Here is a 26,657-nt window from a genome sequence, read left to right on the forward strand (position 1 = left end):
CACAAAGATAGAAGAATGCACTCTTTGCCTAAAATATCGATCGGCATATAAGATGGATTCTAATGGTTCATAAATTTAATTAATAACAAAACTTAAGATTTATCAATCTACATAAAAATAATGTGATAGATAGACAGCAACTGTAGTTAATCTACCTACTATAATGTAAAATTAAGTTTATTTTTTACCTCCTGAGAAAGTTAGAAAGATATAAAAATTCTAATTAGTTATTCTTTTAAAGCTATTCTTTTAATTCAACTTCTGAACGATGGGCGACACATCAAAGGAAAACAAAATATTTGTTGTTTTTATTTAATTCCGAGAATTTTCATTTTTATTCGCCTTTTAAACTTTGTCTGGACTTCCACAAATAATTCAAGACCAAAATTAGCTAAATCGGACCAGCCGTTCCCGAGTTTTAGCGAGACTAACGAACAGCAATTAATTTTTATATATATAGATATGTCGTAAGTTTCGGATTGCAACATCTTTAGGTATTTTAATTATTACGGCTGGGTTGTATCAATTAACTTTGGCAATAACAAACATATTAAAGTACCGGTTAAGCAAAAAAATTGTTGCACCATTTGACAATTTTTAGATGACGTCATAACTTTAACTGTTAACCGTAACCGTCCAAACATCGCCGGTTAAAGCTATTGTTAATGTTAAGTAGACTTGATTGACTGATATTTGTGACTGAATGTGAAGTTGACTCGATATTTGACTTTTTTAATACGATGGTGCCACACATTCCGCAGTCTATGTTAAAGTCACAAGGTCCGGCCACACATGGAGTATTGCTGTCATCTCTGGTCTGGCGCACCCCAGTATCAGCTCGATCCATTTGACCGTGTGCAACGCAGAGCAGATCGAATTGTCGGGGACCTAGCGCTCTGTGAACGGCTGGATCACTTGGCGTTGGGTAGAGACGTCGCTTCATTGTGTGTCTTCTACCGCATTTATCACGGGGAGTGTTCCGAAGAGCTGTTTAACCTGATTCCTGTCGCCGAATTCCACCTTAGCACGACACGCCACAAGTTAGGATATCATCCCAACCATCTGGATGTGTGGCGGTCCTCGTAGTACGAAGCTGTTGAATGAGCTTCCTTGTGCGGTGTTTCCGGGACGATACGACATGGGTACCTTCAAAAAAAAGCGCGTACAACTTCCTTAAAGGCCGGCAACGCTCCTGTGATTCCTCTGGTGTTGCAAGAGAATGTGGGCGGTGGTGATCACTTAACACCAGGTGACCCGTACGCTCGTTTGTCCTCCTATTCAATAAAAAAAAAGTCAGCTTTACTGTTAACGTTAAATTTGACTTAAACCTTTACAATAACAGCTATGTGATGCAACATAGGCTTATGGTTATCAGCAATATAGATTCTGTTAATATTTTAACAGACACACCAAACAGTGAACAGAATAATATGTTGTACTCATATATATCTCGGTTGGCGCGAGTCGCGACCGCTCCGCACGGAACAATCTCGACACATCAACAAATCATCACAGGTTTTTTGCGGCAAACACAGAAACTGGTTCGAGGACATTATTTAGTCATTTGCGAAGGCATCCAGCCCGACTGCGGACAGGGCGTGCTACCGAAAAAATCCTAAACTGGATTTATCTTTGGGACGGGAATTTGGGCTGTGTCCGGTTATTACATTACGTATTGCCAGTACTGCTGATATACCCGTGATATTGATAATTATATTTAATGGCAACACTGATAGAGGTATATATATCCAAATGTTATGGGTTTTCTTATGTGTTATAAGATTTGTCATTAACCAATTCTATACGTGTTTCGCCTCTACACGAGGCATCATCGGGAGATATGGACTCTCGTACCAGAATTCGGTGAGCCAGAACTCCTTATATTTGAATTATTATGGATTTCCGCGAAATAACGCTTAATCCAATATTTTTTTTCTTTTAAGTTTTCAGGTAAAGGTCGTCTTACTGTAAAAAGTTTTTTTTTGTGGAATGTATAAATTCCGCTTTAACTGCATGATGGCTGATTTCTTTATAAGTGAATATTTTCGAATCAGTGGTAATGATAAAAATATATTCGGAAATTAAGTTTTTTTTAATAAACCCATCATCACCATAAGATGGCATGAGTTTGATCTTAAAAAAAGGGTTGTAACTTATCAGTTTTTATAATATTAATTATTATCTTATCTTATCTATTATCATCTCTTGAATAAATTAATATAAAATTCTGTTTTAATTTTCTTTTATGTTTAAATATGTTGTAAATATTAGTTTTATAATACACTGCTACAAATTTGACTATTTTTCTTAAATAATTAAGTCTATCCGATTGTCCATCTATAAAACAAGAATGGCTTCATCGATCTTAATTAGAATTAGTAGTATACAGTGAGAACATGTCATTACAAAAATTATACCTTGTCAAAGATGATCTTATTTTTCTAAATATTTATCTATGTCTATATGAGTGTCTAAGCTGAAGAACGGCTTCATCGATTTTGATAAGAATTTGTATATACATAGTATAAAAATGTCGGTAATTATAAAAATCAAAAACTGGTAAATTATTATTTCTTATTTGCGGGATGTGTTTTATTTTTATGACAGTAAGGGACGAGATGAGCAGGACGTTCCAGTGATGGTGCTTGATACGCCCTGCTCATTACAATGCAGTGACCCTCAGTATTCATAAAAAACCCAAAAATTCTGAGCGGCGCTACAATTGCACTCATTTGCCCAGTAATTTCCCTAGCTACGGCACCCTTCAGACGGAAACACAATAATGCTTATACATTACTGCCTCACGGCAGAAATAGGTGACCGTTGTGGTACCTATAATCTAGCCGGCATCCTGTGCAAAGGAGCCTTCCACTTTTAATTTTAACAATTGAAATCCTGTGTTGGTGGATCTAAATATGATATCAATTTATCTTATGGTGTGATCTTAAAACTGATGACCAATGGAAGTTGAGCTCTTATTGAGGTGAACAAACTTAGTAAATAGGGTTTAAATTTTACTGGCATAGGGCCGGCTTGGTATTCTAAGTAGGTAACGTGATCGAGTGATACGCAGCCCATAGTGATGCCATCGGCAATCCGTTACGCAGATTCCATTTCCTAGATGTAATGCATCTTGTTTTCATTCCATCAAACAAATAAATTATTTCATCCAAAACGTCGAAATTAGTTAAAGTACAGACAACACATAATAAACTTGTAAAGCTATTGTTTCACTATCCCTACTTAACTTCAAGTGAAAAATTCTATACAGAAACAAAAATTATGACAATCTGACAATTATTTTACACACACACTACATGCCTAGGTACTAATTTACAAGGATTTGAATAAAAAAAAATCACACTAACACATTAAGAAAAAGGAATTGTGACTCGAGTAGCCAGTTTATATTGTACTGCCAATATTTAGAAGTAATTATGGAAGACAGACAATACTAATCTTAGAGGGAGTTCAGATATATAACAACCTACCCTCGGAAAGAATAAATGCCAAAACCAAATTTTAATACCATTATAAAAATATTTTTTATATACTTCTGTAAAAGGAACGTTTTTTTATTACTATGGAGACAGTTTTATTTCACAATTTTGTTTCTTATTTATTGTCATATGTTATAAACTATTGTGGTTCATAAGATGGTTGCAGTTGACAACCCTCAATGTACGGTACCCTTTAGAAGGAAATGAAGTATACAATACAATATACAAAAAGTTTTAAACGGATATATTGTTCATAAAACTATTGTTGTACCGCACAAACGTATGGTTGTAAAATAGGTTCAGAGTAATTCCAGTAGCTGATCAGATAAGCCGAAGAGCAGGTTTAACAGTCTCCAGGGCGTGATTAACGCAGCGACAGGCTAACGGCCCTCGAGGTCGCTGGGCCTCAGGGCTGCCAAATGCGGCTCTGGTTACATGCGGAAGATAATTCAGACGGCCTATGTTGATCTCCGCTATATCTTGACCTTAAGGTACTATTGAGGATATTGTGTAGATTACAGGTGATTTAAACAAGGTGTTAAGTTTAAGTGGAAACTTAATTTTTATGGGAATTGTTAAGTTACCGTTATGGTAACGATTAACCGATATCAAAATAATATATTATTTAAGAACGCGGTTAATTCGCGGTATTCAGGTTTTTTTGTTCTGTGATATGTTACGGCTTAGATCTGACAAATGATCTTTAGGGCATGTCAATCTTGTTTAATCATTGATTGATATTGATGCATTTGAAATAGCTGTGATTCTTATATATAAAAAAGAATGTATGTATGTTCACCTGAAACTTGAGAAGCGTTTGCCCGATTGAAATGAATCTTTGTGAGCAAAATTTAAAGAAATAAACATCTTGACTGTTGCCTCTCAATATATTCTTGATAGTGTTATGTATGTACATAGGCACATAAGTGAATTTGCTAGAAACTGTCAAACCATAATGTTAACACCAGGAACAGACATAAACTTATAATGCCTACTAGTCGGCTAAGTTGAGTTAGTAAGTCTTTTGTGGGACGATGTTTTGCTTTTACAACAAGATCTCAGAAAATGTTCAAAAGAAATCTATTACGAAATTCAAAAGAATTGGTAATAAACGTTTGTGTGGTAACACGAGGCATCCTCAGGAGATGCTGACTCGCTAAACTCTGGCAGGAGACTGCTCAGTCTCAGGCTCAGTATAGGCGAAACACGTGTCGAATTGTTTAAAAACAAATATTGGCGGAATTTATAATTATGGATTTCCCCAAAGTAACGCCTACTTCAATAAATTTTCTAAAGAATTGAAACCATTTTGATTTTGAGCATACAACCTCTATTATGGGATGTTACTTATGTCATTATATGGGCCTAATTAAAGATCAGTCATCTGTTATATACGTCACTAATACCCTTGTGACCTACCTGAGTATTAACTTTTCATCACAGGTGTACGCAGCTAGCTTTCATTAAGGCCTGGATTCTCTATGATTAGTGATTAGTGATTAGGAGAAAACAAGTATGGACAGCCACTGATTAGTGCAAGGGATTAGTTGGCTGCGTAGTACCGTGATTAGAAGCGTGTTCTGTTTCTTAAAGAGTTGGTAGCTTGCACCATGAATGGGTTTTCTATTAATCCATTTTCATATCCATATTTTTCGTCTAGCATGTTCAGTTTTCAAAAGATCTTCGGTTTCAGATACCACCGCGTTAAGTATATCTTTACGTAGATACGTCTTGCAATTGTAAGCGCGCTTCTCAATGTTTGTCCATACTTGCTGATCGACACCTAACAACTGAATTTACTTTCTTTAGAGGGCTACTAAACAAGAATTGGACTTATCATCCTCAAGAACTAATCACTTGCACTCGCACTAATCAAAGTGAATACAGGCCTTTCGTTAGTACTATGCAAATGCGCACAAGACAGACATGAATGTTAATTCAGCTTTGGGTTATTCAAAGTGTGCAAGGTTGAATTACTATATGATTTTGCAAATAATTTTTGTATATTTTACTTGCAATAAGTAACAAATCGACCAAATCCTACGAATGCACCAAGGGCCTCTTAAAAGCCTTACTGCAGTAGGCAAACATAATTAACCCAAATTAGATTTGAAATAATTACAATAAATTAAATTAACACGTGTTGAACTTAGTATATATCCAAGTGGACTATTTGTATTGTCACTGACAATAATCACTTATTACCATAAAAATTAATCGTACTCTCGGCAACAGTTATCTTGCATTGAGACTGTTGTAATATCTACAAAGATATTTCAAAAATGTCGTAGGCAGCCCTAACAAGGAAGCTGACCTAAATTGAGCGCGTGACCAATAAATACTGGAAGCCTTTATGTTTAAGCAAATTTACGAGCCAACTAATAATTTAAGTGTTTGTTTCTTTATGCGCTTTCGATTTTGTGGCGTGTGCCCCGCATTGTGATCTCTTTTGATGTTGAACAGTAGCGCTAGGGCTGTCTCGTATTTGTTTCTTTAACAATATGTAATAAAAGGCCTTATATCTTAAAACAAAATACAAATTTGGTTGAGTCATGTTAGTAAGTGTGTTTAAGGTTATATTTCTAAATTATTTTTAATTTTTATTTTGTCATTTTGTATGAGCCCCTCCACGGGTGAAGGCCTCCTCCAAAGAAAGCCAATTATCCCTGTCTTGAGCTTCTCTTATCCAGTTTATATACGGCCGAGGTTTGTATGTATGACCGTCTTTAACAATACGTACGACTGTCTGGTGACTATGTTTAATCGTGATATAAGTGAACAGCAAGAACGCTGTCATGTTGGGTCTGCCCACGTTATGCCAACTTGGAAAAACAGGTGTTGATGATGGTATTATTTATTTATTTATTTATTTATACTATTAATCATTTACAGAAAAAATCTTAAAAGCTAACATAGTCCCGCAAAACTGTTCGGACAGTTTGTCTGCCGGATCAATTCTTTTGTAATACATTAATGCTTATTAGAACATTGATTTTATACAAGTGTAATTAACAAATATTGATAAAAATATAATAAAAAATCTAATTTTAAGGCAGTGTTGACAATAAATATTTCTTAAGTTTAGTTTTAAATTTTCTTTTACTGATTTCTAGGCGGATGTCCTCAGGCAATCTGTTTAATAGATAAGGTAGGCGTTTTTTCAGAGTTCTATCCCCGTAGTACTTATTGATTCTAGGAACCTCGAACAGCGGACTTCAACCGAGTATCGTGGTTGTGCATAATTGGGTTATGTTCTTGATTGCCATGATATATGTAGCGTATAGCGTGATGAACAAGTTCAGTGACGTGAATCAGGTTAAATAGCTCCCCGGAGAATTCCCCGTGATAGCTGCGACACGAAAACCAAAATAAAGCTACGTCTTCGGTAACGGATCGAGCCCATCACAGAGTACTGGATATTTGACTAATCGATAATTAATCTTTTTTTTATGACAGTAAGGGACGAGACAGAACAGGACGTTCAGCTGATGATAATTGATACGCTGTGCCCATTGCAATGCCGCTCAGGATTCTTGAAAAATTCCAAAAATTCTCAGAGTCCCTACAATTGCGCTTGTCACCTTGAGACATAAGATGTTAACTGATGCCAAGTTTAAGACAAAGTTAATTTATCCCCGACTTCACCATTGTTGTAGAATGTGATTAGAACAGTTTGAACTAAGCTTACGACTGTAAACGAGTTTACAGATTTAATTCTTGTTTCACCAACACAAACTAAATGCAGTTATGGCAACTATAGCCTAAACGCGTTTAAACGCTGACCAAATTTTTGACGTTCAACATTCTATTCGTCCTACTGTTCATCTGTGAAAGGCATACTACAAGTTCAACATATTGAGATCTAAGATCGCGTGTAAGAGCTGTCACTTTCGTTATCGTTATATAAATATTTAACTTCTTCTCTCTCAGAACGCCATTTGTTTCCGGCAGTAGTGTCTAGTATATTAGAATTGACATCAAAAAGAATTCTAATTTTAAGAAAAGAAATGCCTTTAATGCTATTTAACACTTGATTTTCCTCTTACTTATCGAAGACGGTTTTGACAGGTATTTGAAACATTCTATTGTTTATGACATGTAAAGGTCAACACGCTCAAAAGATATCGGCGATGTCGCTGTGTGTTTAATCGAGATCAAACTGGTATTTAAACTCGTTTACGTAAAAAGTTATTGAACACAGTTTGAAGTGTCTTTGGTGAAATTGGGCCTTAGTAAGCCTTACCTCCTAGGCTTCGGTCGCAGTATCTCATGCGGCGCGGGGCGTCGAGGCGTCCATCCTGCGCAGGCGCACTGCCGCTCCCCCCGCTGCTCGCTTCCGATCTCTCCCGGAACTGCCCCCACGAGCACCCCCGGCCCCGCGGGGACAGCAACGTTCAAGGGAAGCGCCGTAACCCGCGCCGCAACCTCCGTGACAGCGCACGCATTCTCACTTAAAAAAAAAAACAAACAAGCGTGCTTAGACCTTACTTACGTAAAACTTAGATTAATCAATGAAAATACTAAGCTTACACTCAGCTAAGTTTTCTGAGCAAAGTCTAAGAGCGTACCTAGACTTTACTCTCTTATAATCTTTGATTTCGTTTTAATAGTCATTTCACAGCTGAAATTATACCGAGCTTATGCTAATTGCCGTTCCCAATATACCGTCTACAGATAAAGATAAATTACTACCTTCTACTGTCAGTAATTAGCTGTCAATAATCTGAAGCTGTCCCAATATACCCGATAAGTCATTCTTATCGCTTTATATTGGGACGCGTGAATTGCAATTTCCATACAAAATTGTATCGGTGGTAAGCTATACGTCGCGGCGTCCCATTGACAGACGGCGTGTACGAATATGGTGAGTTACCGTCGATAACTTTATTGGGAGAGGAAAGTCAACGATACTTACCATTTTTAACTCAAAAAAGAGATAGACTGAATATAAGGTACGGCCGTAAGACAGCCGAATGCAAAAGTTAAGTTTGCGTTTTATCACACTCAGTTAAGTTTTACTTACGTAAATTCTGAGCAAACTCTAAGTGCGCTCTGTAGATCACAGCTTTAGATTCGGCTTAGTAATAATAATAATCTTTAGTTGCATTTTACATAAGGTCAGTTTTTTAATCGGTCTTATTTTCATTAATATTAGTTTCTCTTATTCTACTTACAAGGCATGCAAATATATATCTAGTTTGGTAGGTAACCAAAATTATTCTATAGAAAAAATCAAGTAGAATATCTGCTGTTACTATTATAAAATATAAAGATATTTTGTATCGCTAATGAACGAAATCTACATATTGTTTAAAAATTATTTCCAACTGTTTATAGCGTTTTATGAATATAATTTTAAGAGAAAAAAATACTAACCTCTACCTACATTTAATATATTATTAATATATATATTAAATGTATTCTATGAATATATGAAATATATGATTACATTTATGAAGTTGATTAAAAATATTTTGTATTAAAATATAATTAAATGTTCTCCTAAACGGCCAAGCTGATTAAAAAAAAAACAAATCATATAAAAACAAAACAAACTTATATTTTATACTAGCTGACCCAGCAAACGTTGTATTGCCATATAAAGTAATGAGAAAAAATTAATTATAAAATTAAAGTTTGTTTTTTTACCTCCTGAGAAAGTTAGAAAGATGTAAAGATTCTAATTAGTTATTCATTTTAACCTATTTCTATTTGATTACTGCGCGACAGGGGACACATTAAAGGAAAAACAAAGTTGTTGTTTTTATTTAATTTCGAGCATTTTCATATTTATTCACCTTTTAAACCTTCTCTGGATTTTCACAAATAATTCAAGACCAAAAATAGCCAAATCGGTCCAGGAGCCCTATTGCGAAAATCGAAATACGAAGTTTCGGTTGACGGATCGTACATTTTTCTATTACGAAAGTGTTTCGAATCCGAAGATCGAAACGAAGTTCGAGATTCGACATTTTGTCTTTCGTTTAGCTTATTCCTAAATTCACTCGACACATACGTTTTCGTTGTTTGACATTGTTATGGTCGTAACAACAACGTCACTTTTAACGACAGACTTATATGTTTCGTTTTAGATAAAACATATTTATTTTATTATAAAATGGCACGTTTTTTAATGTACGAAGAGGTCTTCTTGTACGAAGAAAACCTCGAAAGAGCAAGAGAGCGACGTCGACTCCGGCAATATTTATTAAATAAACAAATTCCCGATGGTTGATTCCCTAAATTGTTATGAATTATCGCCATAATCATACTTTATTTGAAAAACTTTGTGAAGAGATTATACTAATAAAGCCACTATAAATGTTTCTATTCTATTGTATTCTAAATAATACTTACTCGCATATATATAACTTTCACTTAATTTAACTAATAAAGCATATTTTCTTGCAGTAAAATAGGATTATTTTTTAAATAGATAACTTAAACAGAATATAAAGCAATTCCATTATTTAAATACATGTTAACATAACCGAAAAACTTATTTGTAAATTTCTAATTTGTTATCGGTTTTGGCACGATTTACCGGTAATATAAGTATGTACATTCATATCATCTTTGTACAATTTTTTTATGTCTATAGTTCCGAAACGAATTACGTCCGCACTATACGGATCCGAAGTACTTTGGTAATAGGATTTAAATCGAAGTTCGTCGTTCTTTCGTTTCGGACCGAAACTACGTATTTCGATTTTCGTAATAGGGCTCCTGGACCGATTTGGCTATTTTTGGTCTTGAATTATTTGTGAAAATCCAGAGAAGGTTTAAAAGGTGAATAAATATGAAAATGCTCCAGCCGTTCTCGAGTTTTAGCGAGACTAACGAACAGCAATTCATTTTTATATATATAGACTAGCTAACCCAGCAAACGTTGTATTGCCGATATTAAAATCGCGATACTAAAGTAACTGTTGATCGTAGATGGGTGAAAATTTGAAGTTGTATGTATTTTTTAATGCTGACTCATAATCAAAAAAATTTAAAAAAAATTGTCAAAAAAATCAAAAAAGAAAATTTGGTGTGGACCACCCTTAACATTTAGGGGTATGAAAAATAGATGTTGGCCGATGCTCAGACCTACTCAATATGCTCACAAAATTTCATGAGAATCGGTCAAGCCGTTTCGGAGGAGTACGGGAACGAACATTGTGACACGAGAATTTTATATGTAAAACTAGTGGACCCAACAGGCGTTGTCCTGTACACACGTTTTAAATTTGAAAAATCGGTCCAGCCGTTGGGAGGAGTTCACTAACATACACATGAGCAGGAGAATTATATTATATGGACGGAATTGAGAATCTAAACCAATCTCAAATTCACTGGAACACACAAAAAAATCATCAAAATCGATCCAGCCGTTTAGGAGGTGGTTCAATTGTGAATTTAAATCATTCTCGAATCCACCTGACGACACAAACAATGTCAAATTCACTAGAACACACAAAAAAATCATCAAAATCGGTCCAGTCGTTTAGGAGGTAGTTCAATTGTGAATCTAAACCATCGTCGAATCTCCTTGAACTCACACAAAAAATTTCATCAAAATCGGACCAGCCGTCTAGGAGGAGTTCAGTGACATACACACGCACACAAGATATATATATATAAAGATAGATTGGGAAGAAGCATAGCTCGTGAACATAGGTACAAGAAACTCAACTGCCACTCTTTTAAATCAATGAAGTATTTTACAATAACTGTATATCAAATACCTACCTATTTAATAAATTATATGGTACTGCATCTAACATATAAACCGTGTTAAAAATTAAATAAGTCTCATAAAAGTATACAAATGATTTAAATTTTCTTTAGTGTTAATTCCGCCAATCTTTAAGTCTTTAAAACAATTCGACACGTGTTTCGCCTCTACACGAGGCAGCCTCAGGACATGTTGTCTCGCCAAAAGCTGGCACGAGACTGAATCAATTGAGATGAGGCGAAACACGTGTCGAATTGTTTTAAAGACAAATATTGGCGGAATTAACACTAAAGAAAACTTAAATCATTTGTATAATTATGGGTTTCCGCAAAGTAACGCCTAATTCGATAAATTTTCATAAAAGTAGGTATAAAAATAAATTGTAAACTTATATCTTATATATATAATTCTTCTGTACGTGTGTTGACAGTGAACTCTTCCTAAACGTCTGCACCGATTTGAATGAATTTTTCTGTGTGTGTTAAAGTGGATTCGAGGATGGTTTAGATTCACAATTGAACCACCTCCTAAATAGCTGGACCAATTTTGATGATTTTTTAGATTCTCAATACAGTCCATATATAATTCTCCTGCGTATGTTAGTGATCTCCTAACGTCTGGACCGATTTTTTAACATAAGTTGCATTATTTGTGTAAGAATACTTTGAGAACATGATGGTCGTGATTACTCTCATAATTAGCAGTCGCATTAAAAAAATCCAATGTTTAACTATATAAAACAGGTGGACCCGACATTACAAGCAGCACTTGATCACGAGTTGACGCATGGACCAGCCATCGCTCTCATCGCACGTATCTGAGAGAAGGAGATGAGCCGGCACACGACGGCGCCGCAAGCAAATTGATAACTACATTTTAACTGTTTTCAGATCAGTATACTTAGCACTACGGTCACAGATAAACAAATTCGTGTACAGATACTACATACACACTAACGCAAAAAATACCGGTTCTATACAATAAATTTATAATCAATGAATGTTGATGAACGGTGATTAATGGCGTAACAATAATAATAAAACTAGTAATATAATATACTTGATATATAACATTAACTGCCTTTATATTTCAACAGCCGGTCCAACGAATAATTTGTAATGATTAGTTACCTACTTGTGTAACAATTACTTGCAAGTTTATGATCGGATAGTTGCCACAGCTGACAATATTAATGTTGTGCTATTTTACTCCACGCTATGTAGATATTTACAATGTTTTTAGAATATAGTTATTTATTAAAAGAAACAAAAAGTGTGTGCGTGTAATCTATTTATCCATTTGACCGCGTTTAATGCAGAGCAGCTCGAATTGTCGGGGACCTAGCGCTCTGTGAACGGCTGGATCACTTGGCGTTGCGTAGAGACGTCGTTTCATTGTGTGTCTTCTACCGCATTTATCACGGGGCGTGTTCCGAAGAGCTGTTTTACCTGATTCCTGCCGCCGAATTCCACCTTCGCACGACGCGCCACAATTTAGGATATCATCCCCACCATCTGGATGTGTGGCGGTCCTCCACAGTGCGGTTTTCAAGGAGCTTTCTTCCTCTTACTACGATCTGTGGAATGAGCTTTCTTGTGCGGTGTTTCCGGGACGATATGACATGGGTACCTTCAAAAAAAGCGCGTACACCTTCCATAAAGGCCGGCAACGCTCTTGTGATTCCTCTGGTGTTGCAAGAGAATGTGGGCGGCGGTGATCACTTAACACCAGGTGACCCGTACTCTCGTTTGTCCTTCTATTCCATAAAAAAAAACCTTTCCGCGTGATTGAAGTACAATTTAATTATAATTAACTTTAGGAATAATTAACAGATAGATATATACACTTTTTTTGCTCACCTGAAAGCTCATAGACAATAGTTATTTGTTCAACAAGTGAGCAATGTTATTTTTTGCTGCGAGTGCTGACTTTAAATCACGAATTGGCGAAGTAGTCTATAATTGAATCACGAGAGTAGCGAGTGATTCTAATATAGACTAGTGAGGTAGTGAGTGATTTAAAGGCACGAGACAGAAAAATTTGCTCTTGTGTGAAACATACAACTTTTCACCTCGACTAGTGAGAAAAGTGTTATAGGTAAATTTATTGAGTTAGGCGTTACTTTGCGGAAATCCATAATTAAACAAATGATTTAAGTTTTGTCGACTCGCCAACAGACAACATGTCCTGAGGATGCCTCGTGTAGAGGCGAAACACGTGTCGAATTGTTTTAAAAACAAATATTGGCGGAATTAATACTAAAGAAAACTTAAATCATTTGTATAGTGTTATAGGTATTAAACAATGTTTACTAGTATTTATTTTAAATATTAAGTCTTTAAAAAGGCAATAGTAAAATTTATACATCTAAATTTCGATATTAACATATACATTTTTGTGACAGTGAGATAATACGCTAGGCTAAAATGAGTTTCTGAACGCACCGGATCGTATTGTTAATTTTTTTAACGCGGAGTAATTCCCGGATGAATGTTCACGTGGGGTTCGAAATATAAATCACTTTGCCTCACGAGTTTTCACGTAGCAATAGCGCCATTTTCGTGCTGGAGAGATGAAAAATATGTTATTTTCATTTGCCGTTGTTTGTCCCACCTATTCTAGGACATACAGTATATAACAAATATTCTTTAAATGTTGAAAGACAAGAAGATTTAATTTAAACCATTAAATATATACTTACATTAATTAAAGCCGTGTTACTAATAAATAATTGAATAAAAATAATTAAATTATTAATAACAAAGATATCAATATAAATAATATTGTTATTGAATATTATCATGACGTACGGTATATTACTATGGGGTCATGCTGCTAACATTGATATAGTGTTTGCTCTGCAAAAGAGAGCTGTTCGTTCTATATATCAGCTTGGTTATAGACAGTCTCTCAAAGAAAAATTTAAAGAAATAAGTATTATGACTGTTCATTGTCAGTACATTTATGAAAATTTAATATACGTTCACAAAAATCGTCACCTTTTTGCTCTTAATAGTGATTTTCATTATTATATCACTAGAAATAAGGGATTGCTTGTAACTAATTCTAGTAGGCTTCATAAGATACATAATAGCTTTAAGGGTAAATGTATACACTTCTATAATAAAGTCCCAGCCACTGTTCAGGCATTATCTATAAATAAATTTAAATGTTTTATAATAAAATGGCTCTGTCGTAAATCCTATTACTCCACTGTTGATATCTAAATGATCGGACAGTCTGGGACTAGATTGTGATTATTTTATAGCGATAGAAATGACTGTAGAATATTGTATATTTTTATTGAAAAAAGCGCAAAAAAAGAATGCTGGGAGAGTTTCTTACGCCGCTTCTTCTCTCTCAGAGCGCTATTTGTTTCCGAAGCGGTAGTAGTATCTAGTAGTTATTAGAAATGACATCAAAAAGAATTCTACAGGAATCAATTTTAAGAAAATAAATGCCTTTTTTGCCTTTTATTAACGAATATGGCTCTATAGGCTCCTGTCCGATGGACGAAGAAAAATTAGGGCTATACTTAGTGTATAAGAAAAATGTCGCAAACTTCAGCCTGAGAACTTTTATTTATTATTTATTACAAAGTAGTCATAAATGAACAAATACTCTTGGAGATTTTCAGAAAATATTACTGAGCAATTTGAAACAATTTTTTAAACCATTAAATTATAATGGTTAAAAATTGTTTCAATTATTTTTTTCTGCCGGAAGTACTAACGTTAGGTACTTCCGTTAGAATAAATATTCTGAGTTACCCCCAAGTCACGCCTAAACAGGTTTTACTTCAATAACTTATCATTAAAATTTAAAGATATGTGAATACTATTAATATACAGTTACTACGTAATACTATTAATGTAAGTAAGTTATGTTTTCCTGATTGCAGGATGTTGGGTTCATCGCTTATCTATTGTCTTTGACCCCTTGACAGACCACACCTTCGAACAGACGCCAGAACTTAACTTAACAATTTTGTGATTTTGTCTGGAATGCATATAGTGGATTTATAAACGAGGTAAGAGTATTGACAGACTACAAATTATATATATGTAAGCTTTGTGTTGCCGATTTCAAATTCAAATTCAAAAACACTTTATTCATGGAGGTCACGGAAATGACACTAATGAATGTCAAAAAAAAATAAAAATATTGTTTCTTATTGAATTTCGTTCTGCTTCTTAAAGGGTTGAGCTAATGAGAAGAAGTAGCAAGAAACTCATTGCCACTCTTTTAAGTCAAGATGTACATATTAATTGTTTTACAAATCATTTCAATTACAATATAATATGCAAAGTGACGCAACAAAAATACTCAAATGTCAAAAACTTAAAGGCTTACACGAGTCAGAGAAAAAAAAAGTAAATTAATAGTTATAAACACAAGAGTTATTGAGTATAGTAGATGCATCAATCCACACATACCGAAAATAAATAGAGGCATTATGTGAGCATTTCATAAAATAAAATATATAATAATTTTAACTTTAAAGGAAATAATAATAATAAAAACACATCAAGCAGACCTCCCGGTAACAAGATCATCCACCACGAATAGCACCCGTTCACGAGCATGACGCATGGACCAGCCATCGCCTCACTCGACCATATTTTAGGGAAGGGAACGACCCGCCCCACGTCGCCGCCACAAGCAGAGGCATTTAAGCGAGCATGACGATGCAACGTTGACACAGACATTGAAATTTGAGTATGTACCTAGCACAAGAGAGAGCCACTTATTTGTTCCAATCGAATAGTTACGGATACATTACAAATGTTTTTTTATAACTTCTTCAAAACTCATATACTCGATATACAGGATGTCCCAAAGTTATGGGACATGAAGGGAAAGTACCTTAAATATCGTAGATAGGGTATTTTACTGAAAGAAGACTTCTAAAAAATCTTTGAATGCAGAATTACTAACTTTTAAAAATAACATAAAGTCTTCTTTTCAAAATAACATTTAAAATAACTTTTAAAAATAACATTAAGTTTTGTTCTTTGACCTTTCGGTTCATATTGTTAACCTTAGGATGTAAATTGGTTGCCTACAGGACAGGCTACGCCTAGTATAGGGACCAAATATAATGTAATATTATGTGATAAAGTGTCTGTATATAATAAATAAATAAAATACCCTATCTACGATATTTAAGGTACTTCCCTTCATGTCCCCATAACTTTGGGACACCTGTATAGATATCCATCCATGCCCGTTACTCCATCTTAGTATACGATGCACGCGCAGCTCGTCAGTTGTCACGCAAATTGAACACCCTGATGTTAGTTTGTCAACTATTTGTATCATACTTCAGATACCAAGCCTCTTGTAACTCATATGTCAACCAATGGGCGAGAAATAAATAAATTTCAATATACAAGTTTTAAAATAAAAATTTAATGATATTTACACGTTATTTAACTATATTATGTGGCTTAATAATCTGTTTATTGGTTGTATTTTGTACCTTCTTTATTACAATATTGTTTTTTCTACAAACGTAAAATAGCACGAGGAATGAAACTTAAAACCATAAGTATACACACACTTTTTTATATTCATTTTCAATTTTTATTCAAAATAGGATGGGACATCACTTATTGAAAGTCTATAACTACCCATTCCAAAACGAATGCCTCAGACTTAAGAAAAATGGATGCAACAAACTCACCGGGCTTTTTTTTCATCAAAAATATATGTTTACAAAGTAATATTGTACAAATAATCTTATTATTTAGTAATCTGAGGGCGGTCGCTCCATTCCCAATCTGTAGTATCGTTAAGAAAGTATTTTATGTTATAGTAACCTTTACCATACAAACGTTTTTAAACAATTATTTTGAATATCGTAATAGGTACATTTGTTTTGAACATTTTCTGGGATCTTGTTGTAAAAGCATATACATCGCCCCACAATAGACTTACTAACTCGACTTAGCCAAGTAGTAGGAAATCATCCATTAAACTTAATAACCGTTTGCTATTCGGTTCTTAGACTAACAAAATATTATCAGCTTAAAGGCCGTACCGCATTAGCGCTGCACTGCGCGCCTCTAAGCGTCAAAATATTATTTCAACCATTTTGTATGGAGCATGTCGCACTAGAGCGTCGCTACACTGCGCGTCGCGGCAGAGTTGCCTCCAAGAGAATATTTTGACGCGCAGCGCTGCGACGCGCAGTGCAGCTCAGTGCTACACTTATTAGTTAAATTTAATAAATGAATTAATTGATTTATATTGGATGCATACACTTACAAACTATTTTTTTTTGTATATTACAGCCATTGTAAAATACTCTATTGATTGAAAAGAGTGGCCATTGTGTTTCTTGTATGTTCTTTTTCAATAGCTCTAATTTTTCCGAAACATGTTACATTCGGTAATTTAAAAGAAATATGTATAGTGACGATTCAAAAGCGCTTAGCTTAAGCCTAATTGAATAAAGTTTATTTGGCTTTGATATCTTTTTTTTATTTCTCTTCTATTAATAGGTTCTCCTTCTGCACACAACAAATAAATAATGACCAAAATCCTCGTCACCAACACTCATCTTGTAACGTTGCTCGCGCAAATGACGCGAGCTGCCGCTTACTGCAGTTGTAGTGCGATAGGTACCGTCTAGCGACGTGAAGCGACGCGCAGCGCAGCGCCGCTGTAATAATGCGTTCCGACCTTTAGTCATCAGAGACCGTAGTAAGAGACGGGTATGTCGGCCACTGCCCACCGAAGTACAAACACCGCCATGTAACCGAATTCACGTGACCCCTGGACATTCTTACCACACAAACATTCCAACGTAATTGAGGATCATTATACGATACATAGAATTGGACCAGCGGATCTGAATATTTAACTGACAATGCCGAACAAATAGCGGGTTCGCTTTATTTTTTACACTTAGATGTAAAAAAAAATATGTTTAAATTGATATTCGCTTCATAATATTGCAGAGATAGATCTTTTAGGCTTTAAATTTAATATAATATTCATATATTTTAATCATATAATAAGTCACGAGTATATCAACACTTATAAAAAAATTATTAATAAAAAAAGAAAAAATAACAAGTGTACTAAAAACCTAGATTAAGGATAAACTAACATATTTCAAATGTACACTTTTTTTAGAAGTTTTTTCTATTTTTCCATCACCCCAATAAAATATATTTAAAATTTTTATATAATATAATTTTTTTTAAAATATTAAACTATAGGGTTTTCTCGTCTTTCAAATTTAATCTAGCTTTTTAACTAAAAAATTAAATTTCATTTTTTAAATAGAGACATTATATTTCATCGTAAGGGATAAATGGCTATATTATTATATAATTATTATTATGAGTAAGATATTTTAAGCATTTGTACTTAGTCGAACTATTTACTCAAATTTAGTATGAAATCTATTTATTATTAAAAAAAACGAACTGTAATGTAAGTGTAGGAATAATAGTTATTTTGTGATTTGATATTTCTCATACTACATAAGTGTATTAATTATATTTCTATAGAGTATCATCAGATAAAGAATTCTCACAAGAAACCGCTCTCACCGTTCACCCGTCAACCGTTATTAAAAAAATATATAATTCATTCGATAACAATGCAAGCAAAGACGTTGTAATCCTTTAGGTAAATAACTTACATAATGAAATGTTTAACCTAACAATTACAACAGTTATAAATCTTATTGATGATGTTAATCAGATCGCTTCCGTAACAGTAACAAGAAATAGATTAGCTCTAATTTGAGTTAACCATTAGTTAGGGCTAATACCAAAGAATATACCTATTATAGTAGTACAAGAAAGTATTAATACTTAAAATCGGAAATAATTTTGTTGAATATAATTATTAAGATGAATAAAATTTGAAAATTAGCATTCAGTTAAATTTAATTTGTACCGAAACATTATACAATGGCGTGTAGTCATTTGGAATACATAGAACTATCTTCGTGAAATCTGAAGCTAATGAAAAAAAAGTAAAAAGTACAGGTTACCGGCAGAAGTGAAAACTTGAACATTAACGTTGAGCATTTTTGAATATTTTGGAATGGTTAGAGAATAATAATTTCGCACGAATTGCTTTATTTATATGTATATCTTCATTTATGTAATATTGACACACCTTTAATACAATATATATAAACATACATAAATACATATAAACATCCATGTCTCGGAAACAAACATCGTAGGTAGGTAGGCATCGCTAACCACTCGGCTGTACAGGTTATGTGGTTAAATACAATATTCATTTATTGTGCTATCGTACACAAAAAATTACAATTTATATTTATATGACCGTATGATCAATAAGTCGAAATAGCCGAACTATAATTAGTTACGTTGTCTTACGAGTTTTCGATCAGGCCACGTGTCCTGACGCGAGTTTAACATTTTATACCCATCCCAAGAAAAGTGCTAAGAAGTTTTAACTTCAATAATTCTAAATTTTCAGTACCTATGAAGTTCTGAAAACACAAGCAAGGAAGCTCAGGTTATAGTTTGGTTCTACGTAGCAAAAAGTTCTTCTAAAACCACACTAAAGGAACGCCACACATATGTTGATAATGTTATTTAAGTTTGTAGCATATGCCATGATAAAGTTTGGCATCTCTCATAAACAATTTGTTATGTTTTTAAAGTGATAACCCTCACTTCTAGGATTAATACACAAATAAAATTTGAAAAACAAGAGCAGGTTATCAATTATAAAGTAGATCCTGAAGATGAAGCCACAACCTGAGAGTTGATCAAAGCATACAAGATTTACCGCATCACGGGAGGTACCGCATCGTTCATAAAATTTTGTTTTTCAAATGATATTTGTGTACTAATCTCTCGGTATCTAACTGTCCTCCACTACAATATAATTGTACCTCCAAGAAGAAGGTTTAAATAATACCTGATTTCATTGCTATTTTTTATTAATATTATATATTAATGTGGAATTTAATGCTTAAGGCGACACTAAATGCCAGCGACCTTGAGCGATACGAGTACACGGCTGCCGGCCTGCCATCTATGTAACAAAGCCAATATTTTCAAAATTCTTGGGTGGAAAACAGTTTATATGCTTACAATCCTCGTTATTCACTACTAATCTGAATAAATGAACCTACACAAAAAAGTACAAGCTATAAGAACAACTTTTATGAGAGCAGTATACTAAACAAATGCATCATGCCGAGAAAAAACTTGTTTAACTGCAAACAAAACTGGTAGTTCATAATAGCTCTGGAGTGTTAAGATTAACTAACAGCAAGCAAAAGTAACCTACAAGTAAGACTTAAGGGTATGTAAACTATAACTTTTCTGAGAGAAGTACCAAAAAAATGCGTCACGCCATGCCGAAAAACTTGTTTAACTTCAAAGAAAAGTGGTAGTTCAAAAAGGCTCGGCAGTGTTAACTATAACCAACAGCAAACATTAGCAACCTACAAATAAGACTTAAGGACATGTGTAACAGGATTAAGAAGTGTTCATAGCTCGAAATGCTATACTTTCCCCACAAAACTTGTCTAAAAACACCATGTTTGCGTGTTTTCTGCTTACTCTTCCCCTTAACAAAGCCTTTATTTTTGAAATTTGAACGCGTGCAGAGACGTACAAAACACCAGTCTTCTCCGATAAGGCAGTGATCCCTGTACGGACATCATAACCCGCTAAACATAATTGATAAAAGGTTTTGAATATTTATGAAGAAGGTAATAAGAAGCTGGACATATTCAAAGTGGTGACTCATACATAATGCGTTGTATAAAAAGTTGTTGCTGAGATGGAAGCAACTGAATCCAGTATCGCAACGTTGCCGTGATCCGGCGAGGACTGGCTAATTAGTGGGGAGGCCGACACTGTACTGCATTCCGCAATCCTTAAGACTTTCGACGAACTAATGCGTGTGCTTAGCGGGATTCTGAGTCCAAGAATTTTCTAGAAATATTCTTAGTACCGTTTTGAGACGGGCTTATTGAATAAACAATAACGTTTAAGGAAGCAATGGTGCTGGCTAGATGCTTGATGATATACGTCTAGATCACGGACGAGTAAAAAAAGAAGGATGGAAGACGGGGGATACTAGTTACACAATTTTTTCTCCTTTAAGTAATCATATATGGGCAAAACATACAAATACTTATAAAGTATCGTTTTCACACTTTTTCACAACTCACGACGGCATTTTAAAATATTTTATTGAGACGCAAACTGACCTGTCACAGACGATGACAATTCTCATAATGGCCGCCTATCGGCCTGCACTAGTGTAAGTTTGTGCGTGGGGCTATGTATTTACACGCTAATCGGCCTGTTTGGTGCAACACTGTTATGTAAGGTGACACGGAGTCATTATTTTTTTACTAGTCCGTGGTCTAGAAAGAGTCTTTTGCTGTAAGACAACTGATAAAAACAGGCTAGGTATATTTTAGTGTGCGTGACAATCTACGTCTAACACTCGCAATCTGTATGTCACTTTGTGTGAGTGTGCGTGTATTGTTCAAAATAGAGGTTAACAATCAACCTCAATTAATTTTCGAAGTGTTCACAGCTGTCACAGTCTATCTATACGTATAAATTATCTACGGCTTAGAGTTTCTGCTTTATTAAGTTTTCATGCTAAGTTTTAGTAACAAAATAATCTCGATATTGAACGTCGGGCTCATATATAAAGATGAAAAGGTGTTTGAACTGTGGAGTAGACACAGAAGTATATAAGACTGAAACACAAACGAAAAACGGAATACGAGAGCAAAAGCTTTAGTAATAGATCTGCCCACGAGCATACGAAATGACTGAAGAGAATTTGAAGTGGGCTGCAGGTCACGTGGCGTAGAACACAGAACATAATAAACTCCTTTTTTCTGTTCCGAGGCATACAAGGTTTATTTTTATAACAATAAGGGACGACACGAGCAGGACGTTCAGCCAGGATTCTTGAAAAACCTAACTATTCTGTCACCTTGAGACATGTTATGATGTTAAGTCTAATTTGCCCAGTAATTTCACTAGCTACGGCCTTCAGACCGAAATACAATAATGTTTACACCTTACTGCTTAATGGCAGAAATAGGCGCCGTTGTGGTACCCATAATCTCGCCGGCATCCTGTGCATCCTCCCATTAGTAACAGAATGGTATTGGAAAAATAATGGTATTGGATGTACTCGTCCCGGTATGATGTTCAATATCAGTAGGTCACATTAAGCTTACAAGTAATTCTTCAATTCATGTAACATAATATACCTAAGCAACTGAAGTATAATTATGCTAAACGGATTACATAACATGAGCAGAAATTAGTGATTAACAGCACGTAATTAAATTTAAGTAGTTCGTATTAAGGCGAAGATTAATCAGAAAACACTCAAACAAGGTGGTTTTTAGACAAGTTTTGTGGTGAAAATGTAGCATTGGGAGCTATAAACACTACTTTATCCTGTTACACATACCCTTAAGTCTTACTTGTAGGTTACTTTTGCTTGCTGTTAGTTAATCTTAACACTCCAGAGCTATTATGAACTACCAGTTTTGTTTGCAGTTAAACAAGTTTTTTCTCGGCATGATGCATTTGTTTAGTATACTGCTCTGATAAAAGTTGTTCTTATAGCTTTTACTTTTTTGTGTTGGTACATTTATTAAGATTAGTAATCAATAATGAGGATTGTAAGCAATTAAACTGTTTGCGCCTGTTAAAATGTTAAATTTTCGACGCAAAAATGAACTCATATCGCTCAAGGTCGCCGGCATTTAGTGTCGCCTTAATGCCGTAACCGATCGACTGCTTGACTATCTGTTATGATTATAATAATTTCAATCGAGTAGAAATTTGCACAAGCCAATCACATCGGAAATACTGCCGTGACGTCATAATCCTGATAAATGTTATCATTGACTTTAACATTTGCTACGTTTCGTAGGATAAAAATCTTCATATTAAAATTGTTTATGTTATTAAAACTTTAGGCACGAAACCTTAGACTTAAAACAAGTCATAAATATATACCTAAAACAATATGTTGTTGAATTAGAATTAATACTAGCTGACCCAGCAAACGTAGTAGTATTGCCGATATTAAAATCGCGATACAAAAGTAACTGTTGATCGTAGATGGGTGAAAATTTGAAGTTGTATGTATTTTTTAATTCTTACTCATAATGATACAAATTTAAAAAAAAATGTCAAAAAAATTAAAAAAATAAATTTCGTGTGGTGGTCCTTAACATTTAGGGGGATGAAAAATAGATGTTGTCCGATTCTCAGACCTACCCAATATGCACTCAAAATTTCATGAGAATCGGTCAAGCCGTTTCGAAGGAGTTTAACTACAAACACCGCAACATGAGAATTTTATATATAAGTTTTATTATTAAGTATAATATAGTGTACAGTATAATATGTAAGAACAAGTAAAATACTATTTAATGAATGTGGGTTTTTATAGAACATGTAAGTATGTATCTACATCAGTTTTACCAGTGGGAGGCTCCTTTGCACAGGGAGCCGGCTAGATTATGGGTACCACAACGGTGCCTATTTCTGCCATGTAGCAGTAATGTGTAAACATTACTGTGTTTCGGTCTGAAGGGCGCCTTAGCAAGTGAAATTACTGGTCAAATGAGACTTAACATCTTATGTCTCAAGGTGCCGAGCGCAATTGTAGTGCAGCTCAGAATTGTTGAGTTTTTCAAGTATCCTGAGCGGCACTGCATTTGTAATGGGTAGGCTGTATCAATTACCATTCGCTGAACGTCCTGCTCGTCTCGTCTCTTATTTCATAAAAAAAAAAACAAAATTCAAATATTTTTATTCAAAATAGGATATAAAATCACTTATTGAAAGTCAAAAACCACCCATTCCAAAAGGAATGCCTCAGATCTGAGGAGAACGGGCGCAACAATATTCTTATATTTAAGTTACGAAAGAAAGAAGTTATACAGTTTTGGGTTACATAATTGAGGTTTTGGCTCAGATTGAGATAAACATTTGCTTTACGAGTATTGTATTGAGAGGCAACAGTTAAGATGTTTATTTCTTTGAATTTCGTGGATCAATTTGCTGTGATGTTGTTTCTTCCTTAGTCCTCAACGATAATGTGCCCTCCATGCACTACGAAAGTCGGCCCTAGGTATAACGCTCGGGGAGGATCCCTAAGTCTGGCAGAATAGAAACCTTCCAGGAGCATCTCTTCCAAGACCGCTTTCATACTATAGTGGAGGGATGGGAATTAGTATTTGCGCCGGATAGTGGCACTACCCTTATTTATTTATTCCTTATAATATTGCTATCAACTTGCTTTACCTACGCTAGTTTTCTGTGCCAGTTTCAATTTCAGAAACGTTTTACTTGACAAGAAAAATAAAATTCTTACGGACTATAAAACGTTCACAAAAAAATCTTTATTTATCCAAATGATTTGAGTTTTCTTTACTGTTAATTACGCCAATATTTGTCTTTAAACAATTCAACACGTGTTTCGTCTCTACACGAGGCATCCTCAGGACACGTTGAGTCGCTAAAATCTGGCACGAGACTGAATCTTTATTTATTATTATTGGTGTTGGGTAAGGTTCACTAGTTATTACTGGTCACCAGTCAGTCACCTATAACGAAATAAAGCCTATCTCATCCAATTAAGTTTAAAAAAGAACAGAGAAACTCTGCGTAACGATCATTAGTGCACGTATTCCGTTCACAATATCGTATTCGTCAACAAAAAACTGTAATGTCACAACAATGTCAGGCAGTCAGCAGGTGTGCTCCAAGCAACACGACTAAAACAACGCAGGAAAATATTATACCGGCGAGTCCGGCTGCTTACCGTACCTCCCCCCCCCCCTCGCACCGCAGCCCACCCCGCAGGAATACCTGATATCGCGGCATCCCAAAACGTACAAAACGAATTTTTATTTATGCACTTCTGCGATCGATTCCGCATATTTCATACTTTAACATCTGAACGGTATCAAAACTATATTTTATTGATTCACATGTATTTTCAAATTTCAATTGTATTTTGTGACTATAGTTTATATATATATATAGTCTTAAAGTTATGAGATATTATACTAGCTGACCCGACAGACGTTGTTCTGTTCATAGTAAAAAAAAAAACTCTTGCGGCTGGAATTTCGTAAAATCCGTTCTTAGCTGACCTCTACTCGGTGAAAAGAATATTCCTACCAAATTTTTTTAGCTCTAATGGTTAATATACGTGGAAATCTCTTATATGTATATAGATTATTCTTCTTCTTCTTCTTCGTCGGATTTCTCTTGACAGAGCAGTCGTGGTGACGTCGAACGACGAACGATTCTACGCCAGTTATCCCTGCTGTTGCTTCTCTGGCACATGTGTTGAGGAGAGTATTGGTTAGGGCTTTGATCTAGCCTGTCCAGCGCATAGGGGAGTATCCTCTTGACCTATTGCCGTTGACCCTTCCCTGAACAACAAGTCTCTCGATGGCATGCTCTCCACGTCGAGTGATATGTCCGAAGTATCTGAGGATACGGGCTCTGACTATAGATGAAATTATTCATCTATGTTATATTATAGCTCATTCGATTTGGAATGACGTCTAGAAACCTATATCTGGAGGTGATTTATAAGCACATAAATAATTTCAAATGTTATAAACAAAGTAATGTCAAAGAATAAAAGTGGTATTTCGTTTTTTATTTATAACTGATAAGATCGGATCGAATATCCATCGTATTTACTATTAACGTAATGAAATTAAAATACATGAAATTTTAACAATCCATAGGAGAAATGAGGGATAAGTGATCATCTCCATGTTCTGTTGTAATACCGGAGGAGTCACATGAGCGTTTTCGGTATTTTAAGGTAGTAACGTAGGTATCGCTAGCAGAAAGAACATTATTACATAGTTTGGTAGCAAATAAAAAGAGGAAAAAATATTTTGGAAGCAACACTGTAAAGAATAGCTTCAAATTCCTGTGGTGATGATGATATTTATGTTTGTAGTATGGTGAGATTCACGGTGGGTACCTAACCAAATAGCACTGCGGAATAGTCCACGTTATAAATGCACGAAAAGGAGCACAGTGAAACGATATCGCTATCCAGGCGATAACAGAGTAGATACCGACATAAGAGCGGTGAAATATTTCAACCTGATACTGGGGTGTACAAGACCAAACATCAGAAGAATAAAATTCAAAAAGTTCTGTACCCCATGAGTAGCTGGATCTGGTTCTTATGGGTCATTAATAGAGGCTTATAGTCTTAATGAATTTGGCTTTAACTTCGCCGGAATACGTTGGATGAGGGCAGCGCAGGACCGATCGTCTTGTAAATCTTTGGGGGAGGCCTTTGTCCAGCAGTGGACGTCTTCCGGCCGATGACGATGATGATGAAACTGACAAGATTTGTTTTACCCCATTCCGAGACTTTCTCAAAAG

The 26,657-nt window shown here is 34.9% G+C and overlaps 1 protein-coding gene across 1 annotated transcript in view; it reads right to left on the reverse strand.

The window, feature by feature from the left end:
- Nucleotides 1–26,657, reverse strand: part of LOC126975822 (ankyrin repeat and BTB/POZ domain-containing protein 2) — a 108,641-nt gene that overhangs the window by 70,784 nt on the left and 11,200 nt on the right. Inside the window, exon 2 of the mRNA XM_050823847.1 lies at nucleotides 7,744–7,950. Coding sequence (XP_050679804.1) covers nucleotides 7,744–7,950 — 207 coding nt within the window. The remainder of the gene's footprint in view (nucleotides 1–7,743; nucleotides 7,951–26,657) is intronic.

Source organism: Leptidea sinapis, chromosome 38 (assembly GCF_905404315.1).
Source record: "Leptidea sinapis chromosome 38, ilLepSina1.1, whole genome shotgun sequence".
Taxonomy (NCBI): domain Eukaryota; kingdom Metazoa; phylum Arthropoda; class Insecta; order Lepidoptera; family Pieridae; genus Leptidea; species Leptidea sinapis.